We start from the raw sequence: 7,270 nt of genomic DNA on the forward strand, positions 1-7,270 counted from the left end.
GTGTGTGTGTGTGTGTGTGTGTGTGTGTACAAGCATTTTGCTAGAGGGAGGGATTAAAACATTTGCATAAAGATTCACCAGATGGAGAAGATAAAAAGATGAGCATAACATCATACAAGGTGAAAGAGAGAACAAGATTTGAATTTCTTGTGCTAAACAAAAGTTTAAGTGCACCCTTTAATCAAAGCACTTAAGGGGCAGAAGCATACAATCTCTGTGAGTGCAAGGCTAACTCACTCGGACTATATAGTAACACCCTGTTTCCAAAATCAAAACAAGACTAATTTTTAATGTTTCTCAGTCTGCTGAGATTAAAGACATGTGCCTCCATGCTTAGCCTAGAAAAGACATTTTTTATTGGAAAAGAGAGGAACATTTTCAACACAGCTGTGCTTCTGAAGATGGAAATGTGACACCCCTGGAACAGCTCAGGACTTCCATTGACTGTTAGTAAATAAATCCAAATGGGTATAAACATAGAAATACCAAGCCGGGGGGGTGGTGGTGGTACACACCTTTAATCCCAGCACTTGGGACGAAGGGGATGGGGGATCTCTGTGAGTTCAAGGCCAGCCTGGTCTACAAGGGCTAGTTTCCGGACAGGCTCCAAAGCTACAGAGAAACTCTGTCTTGGAAAACAAAAACAAACAAACAAACAAACAAAAGAAAGAAAGAAAAAAAAAGAAAGAAAGACCCTCAAGTTCAGCTCCCCGAGGGTTGGACCAAACAAGAAAGGGTCTCTCTGTTGGAGCTCTGCTTGTTTGATCGCCCTGGACATCAGGCTTGGACGGCACAGGCACAGACAACAAACATGTGAGAAACCCGCAGAGATGGGGTCACAGGGGACAGAAGACTTCCTCCCACTCAGACCAGGGGTGACCACTGTCCTGGCCTGAGAGACACCTGTTGTCCTCCCGCCCCAGTTTCTTCCCGCTGGTTTAGAGGTTAACTGGGAAGCACAAAGGCTATGAGTTTTACCCAGGAATATATGTATCTTGAAGTGGCAAAGCAGTATAGAAACACAGATAGCATACTTTCCCCTACTGTTTGAAGAAAAAAAAAATTTTTTTTAAAGTCACAGGGCAATAAAAATAAGTAACACTAGTGTAATCTCTAAGCAAAGCATTTCTCAAGACTTTGACTAAGGCATCCCACCTGTGTTAATAAGACTTTTAATTTCTTTTAATCTAATGAGTATAGGTGTTTTGTCTGCATATGCTTGTACACCACGTGTGTGCCTGGTATCCACAGAGGCTTGAGGAGGGTGTCAGGGTCTCCTGGAGCTGAAACTACAGACAGTTGTGAGATGTCATGTGGTCCTGAGACTTGAACCTGGGTCCTCTGGAAGATCCAGGGCCATCTCTCCAGCCCCCAGTCACCACTGTGACGCAGGGGAGAAATAGTTTAAGCAAGGGAAAAGTCACTTTAGCTCCTGGCTGTAGTTCATCGTTGGCTGGCTCTGTCAGGCCAGAACATCATGGTTGCGTTGGAGGCTGATCATCTCGCGGTGGCCAGGAGGCAGGCAGGAGGAGGAAGGGGTCAGAGTAAGCACCCCTTAAACTGGTATTCCGCAGCAAGCACCTGCTTACTCTGTGGTTGGCTGTGCATCTGTATGACCAGTTCTAGCATCCTCCTCTCCTTGTTCTCCTTGGTCTCTCTTGCTTCCTCCTTCCTTCTTTTTCTCCTTCTGTTTATTCTTTCTGCTTATCAGCCCAGCCTATCCTTTTCCTGCCTTGCTATTGGCTCTTCATCTTTTTCCTAGACCAATCAGGTGTTTTAGACAGGCAAAAAACACTGCTTCGCAGAGATAACAAACGCAACATAAAAGAATGTAACTCGCTATACAGGTGAGATCATTGTAGAGTTCCCTTTTCTGGGAACCCGAGTGGATGCAATTCCCCAGGTTGACCCCATAAACAATCCTACCCAGGCTTCCAATGGTAGCTTCGGAGAATGGAAATCACCTGAACTTCCTCCGTGCCTTGATTGGCTTCACTGGAGGCTGAAGGAAGCTTGCTTAATTAAAGCAGGCGGCCCAAGCGCGGACTGGTGAGCCACTGGGCGGCGCCTGTCCTAGTGGTCATGGCAGGGACTCCAGGGCACTGGGCTTTTTGTGACAGAGCATCATCAGGTGACGGGCAGACTATCTGGCGGCCAGGGCGAAGCGGGCGCCCTGTGCTGCTGGCCGCGGCAGACAGGGGGCGGTCGCGCCCACTTCCTCCGCCGCTCGGCACCCGCGGGGCGGCGCACCCGGGTGGCAGCACTGCGCCCAGACCTTCCCGGCTGCGGCGAGGCGGCCCTCGGCGCGCTCAGATTCCACCGCGCGCTCTGCGACCCGGCTGCGGAGCGTTCGGCTGCCCGCATGGACGCGGCGCTGAAGCGGAGCCGCTCTGAGGAGCCGGCAGAGCTCCTGCCACCCGCCCGGGAGGTGGAGGAAAAAGAGGAGGAGGAGGAAGAGAGGATGGAGCAGGGCCTGGAGGAGGAGGAGGAGGAAGAGGTGGACCCCCGGATCCAGGTAAGACGAGGGAGAGGAGCCCCCGGCCCCACCCGGCCAAGGCTGCCACGGAAGTCGGCGTCTACGCGGACCCACGCCTTGCAGTCCCGGGTGTCTTCAGTCGCTGGGTGGAGGCCATTTAGGTTCAGGACCTGCACCGAGGCTTGGGACACCTCATTTCACTATCTCCCCGCGGGAGGCTGCCGTGCCCGCGTGGACGTGGCCTGATTATTTGGGGGATCCCTGTAGACCTTTGGCCCAACCCAAGGGTCCTTGCAACGCAACCAGCGGTTCAGGCGGATTGCAACAAAGGGAAAAGGGGGGCGGGGGCCCCGAGCAGAGTCGGGGTACCTTGGTGCGGCTCTCAATACCCTGAACGCTGCACAGCCTCCGGGTTTCGGAGAAGCTTTACCCCGGTTGCGTGGACGCGGACACCATGGTGTGCGAGCGGGGCCGGGTGGTTGTCGCCTGCCCCTGCGGCGTGAGCTGCACGGTGCCCAGCGCCGCGTAGCCCTCACCTGGCAGAGATGCCTGGTCGCACCCGCCCTCCTTTTTTTGGTTCATTGTCAACACACACACACAGAGGGCTTCGTTGCCTTGGCCTGAAACTGTCTAAAACCCTGCTTTTCCTTGAGGTCTGGTGTGAACACTAACTAGGGACAGCTGATGTGCAAAGCAGACGCATGGAGGCAGAGAAGGGAATGGCCTGGCTTTTCGTGCCTCCATTTCCAGGAGAAATGATTAAAAAGCAATTTCTAAGCGAGATCCAGAAGTGACAGCTTAACCCCTTCACCCTCCTAAGCAGGAAGCACAGCAAATTCCTTTCCATAAATCTTTTTTTTTTTTTATTGCTGTTAAGCATGTTCTGCAATTTCTGGGTCGGTAATTGGTTTTAAGTGCACAGGAAGAAAAGGCTTGTTTTTAATTCAGTGGTTACGTTTTAAATTCATTGTTTTTTCAAATTAATACACTAAAGATCAGTGAGATCTTAGCTACTCTTAATTCAGACCATAGGTTTGGTCTACAGAATTTTGTGGTTTTAGCGTGTGTTAGCAAGATCCTTTGTTCAGAGTAGAGATGAGTTAACTTCATGTTGGCAACTTCTTACGAAATGTCAGGTTGTAAATGTTTAAAAAGAGCAGGGTTAATGCTAGTTAACCAACAACATCCCCCGTTGGGAAGACTGAGTAATGGCGACTTGGGAAGAAAATCCATCTATAGGGAAAGAGACCACTTGATAGGCCAATGCGAGAAGTCCGTCTTTTACTTGCCTGGCTCGTTGGGTTTGTGATTTGGCTTGGTCTTCTGCAAAGTTCTTCTCTAAAGCAAAGGGTGCTGTTTTGACTGGGTGACTTACTGTTTGTGACAGCTAGTTCTCCTAGGGGGAAATGACCTTTCAGGGAAAAATAAATCCCTAGGACCTTAAGATGTTGTCAAAAAAGGACAATGTCAAAAGGTTTTAGAAATGCCAAGCCCGGCAGTGGTGGCGCAAGCCTTTAATCCCAGCACTTGGGAGGCAGAGACAGGCGGATCTCTGTGAGTTCGAGGCCAGCCTGGTCTACAAGAGCTAGTTCCAGGACAGGCTCCAAAGCTACAGAGAAACCCTGTCTCAAAAAAAAAAAAAAAAAAAAAAAAGAAGAAATGCCAAATGCTTTGTTTTTAAGCCAAACCACCACTGTTTTAAGAATGAACTGTCATCATTGAGAGTGATTTTCCAGGTGTAGACTAAGTTACTCTAGAAACGAAAGGCATATCCTTCAAATCTGTCTCTCTCTCTTCATCAGGGAGAACTGGAGAGGTTAAATCAATCCACGGATGACATCAACAGACAGGAGACTGAACTTGAGGTACGGAGAGCTGGGCCACTGTTCTTGGGTGAAGTAGGGTCAGCACCTTTGACCCTGGGCTGGTTCACTTTGTTTTAATAGCTGGAGACTGACTGCAGGAGGCCCCTACTCTGGTGCCTGACAGCCAACTACACCAGAGCCCAGGCTGTGGGCAGACGCATGTGGATCCAATTTCATGTGTTTTCATTATGGAGACTCCAGTGGGGCCAAAATCAAGGGCTGAGCAGAGTATTAAGCAGTACTTATGTCCCAGATATCCTGGTATCTGTGGAAAAGCTGAGAGAATTGTGGTTTAGCTGAACTCTTTAATGGAGAATGAATGAATGAATTCACATCTCTTCAGTATTTTATTTAGGGTGCCCCCTCCCATTCATGCTTGGAGCTGTTTAAGGTTTCTTTCCTCAGACTTACCAGATAGTTTACCTTCCCATACTGATAATTCACTCCTCTTTCCACATTCTTGCTCATTCCTTTGTTTTCGGTGTGTATAGAATGTAATTATCTTAAGGGTAACAAAAAGCTGTTTGGACTGGGAAGGGCTTTCCTGCTGGGAAAAATCTTGGGAGATAACATCTTGATTTGAATTTGAAGATTTTCCAGCTTCCTGTAAACAAGTTAGGGTTCTCCGAAGCTACCCATTTCTAGTAGTGGTTGGGGATGCTAGCCAAGGTGAGTGACCGATTGGCTGAGGGACTGCCAAGTGTTGTGAGAACGCCAGGCCCCTCAGAGTGAGGGTGTGGGGGATAAGAAAATACTTTGCTGGAATTTATTGGCAGCCCGCTTTCTGATAACAGCAGATACATGTTGGCGGTGAGTCACACGCGGCTGTGGGGCGGCTCATCCATCACTAATAATCATGATGATCTATATAAGGAATTGGCAAACTTTGGGAGGTTGAGCAATTGAAAACTCTCAATCTCAGGTTTCTAAAACATTAAACAAACAAGCAAAAATATCTTTACCATTTCTAGGGAACAGTAACACAAACCAAAGGTTTTCCCTAAGCTCTCATTTGGTCCTGTTATAAACAGCCCAGAGCTCTGGATAGTTGACTATGGAAGTCATGAGTGCTCATGCTTTTCATTTTGTTTTCTTTAAAAAAAAAAAAAATCTCATGTAGTCTTGGTTGACTTTAAACATTCAGTATATAGTGGAGAATGCCTTTGAACTCTGGGCCACTCACCCTTCATCTAGGTACTGGGGTTACAGGCCTGTACCACTATAACCGGCTCCTCTGAATCTTTAATGTCTGCATCCCAGTGTACATAGACAAGTTGGAAAAATATTATTTTTTGTTTCGAGCCAAAGTTTTGGCTTGTTTATGTGAGCAGCGTTGGAATGAAGTCCAGGGCCTTATGCACACTAGACAAGCCTTTCACTGATGGACTCGTGAAACCAGCGATGAACAGAAACTAGGAACAGCTGGCTAGGCATAGCACGCGTGTCTGCAGTCCCTGCACCTGGGAGGCAGAGGCCAGGGGACTTGGGAGTTGAAGGTCACATAGCCACAACCAAGTTTGAGGCACATGAGACACTGTCTCATGGAGGGAAGGGGGAGAGAAAAGGAAGGAAGGGAAGGAGGGAGGGAGGGAGGGAGAGAGGGAGGTAATCAGGGACCATTGAGGCAGAAGCAGAAAACTAGAGATGGCAAGGGGGTGGTCTGGCTTTCTGTTTCGGTTTCCAAGAGAGATAATAGCCTCGTTTGTCCCTTTTGTTTGCTTAACCCACTGTTAGTCACCATTCTGGGTAATGAACAAGATAATCCCATAGCCCCATAGCTCATTCTCCATGGCACCTGCCTTATGGGGGTTAGCTTGGTTCACTTGTTAAACTCTTTTTAGTCCTTATTTCTGAATTCCACAGATTTAGTGTGTCACAGGAAGCCACTGAACAGGTGTTTCCTGCCAGGTTCTGGGGCACATTCGGAGCCCTGGTGTATTAGGAACAGAGCTTAATAGAATGAATCTCTTTCTATATAGAAGGATGCTTATTAGAATGGCTTAAAGACTGTGGTCCAGCGGGGCCAACAATGGCTGTCTACCAGTGGAAGGTTCAAGAATCCAGTCCGTGAGGCTGATGTCTCGGCTGGGCTTCAGCATAAACCAGAATCTTGAAGAAGCAGGCTTTAATACCAGTGAAGGAATGGACTTGCAGCAAGAGTGAGGGCAAAGAGCTTGCTTTCTTCTTCCATGTTCCTTATATAGACTTCTGCCAGCAGAAGGTGTGGCCCAGGTAAAAGTGGATCTTCCCACCTCAAACCACCGGGATTGAAAGTGTGTATTCCCACTTCATATGATGTAATTTAGAAAAAAAAAAAAATCCTCCACAGGTGTGCCCAGCTGCTTGGGTTTTAGCTAATACCAGATGTAGTCAGTTGACAACCAGGAATTCACACCTGAGTGGTACGAGCTGAGCGGTTTGATGAAGGTAGTCTTGTGTTGCTGGGTGGCCTTCCCCTGGTATAGTCACAGCCAAGACCAACTCAGAGAAGTATTATAAATGCCACAGAAGCAATTTTAAAACTCCCTAGATAATATGTTAAAAATTACAGAAGACAGCCTGGCAGTGGTGGCACACGCCTTTACTCCCAGCACTTGGGAGGCAGAGGCAGGTGAACCTCTGAGTTCGAAGCCAGCGTGGTAGAAGCCAGAGAGTTCCTGGACAGCCAGGGCTACACGGGAAAACCCTGTCTAAAACAACAACAAAAATTACAAAAGACATAGGGGGAAATTAATTGTAATGTGTTTTCTTTAATCCAGAATATTCACAGTAGTATAAATTCAACAGGGAGTCGCTAATAAATAACAATGATTAATCTGAGGGTTGGCAGTGTGGCTCGGGAGAGGAATACTGCCTGGCATGTTCAAGGCCCTGGGTTCACTCTCTGGCGGGTAGGGGTGTACATGGCCCTTTGGTGGAAGCTGGGATC

General features: G+C 48.1%; 1 protein-coding gene across 1 annotated transcript in view; it reads left to right on the forward strand.

The window, feature by feature from the left end:
• The first annotated feature begins 2,084 nt into the window (after positions 1 to 2,084).
• Sh3bp5 (SH3 domain binding protein 5) overlaps positions 2,085 to 7,270 on the forward strand; it is a 73,003-nt gene continuing 67,817 nt past the window's right edge. The window contains exons 1-2 of the mRNA XM_005348719.2: positions 2,085 to 2,515; positions 4,279 to 4,341. Coding sequence (XP_005348776.1) covers positions 2,363 to 2,515; positions 4,279 to 4,341 — 216 coding nt within the window. The 5' untranslated portion in view covers positions 2,085 to 2,362. The remainder of the gene's footprint in view (positions 2,516 to 4,278; positions 4,342 to 7,270) is intronic.

This window comes from Microtus ochrogaster, chromosome 6, assembly GCF_000317375.1.
Source record: "Microtus ochrogaster isolate Prairie Vole_2 chromosome 6, MicOch1.0, whole genome shotgun sequence".
NCBI classification, from domain to species: Eukaryota; Metazoa; Chordata; class Mammalia; order Rodentia; family Cricetidae; genus Microtus; species Microtus ochrogaster.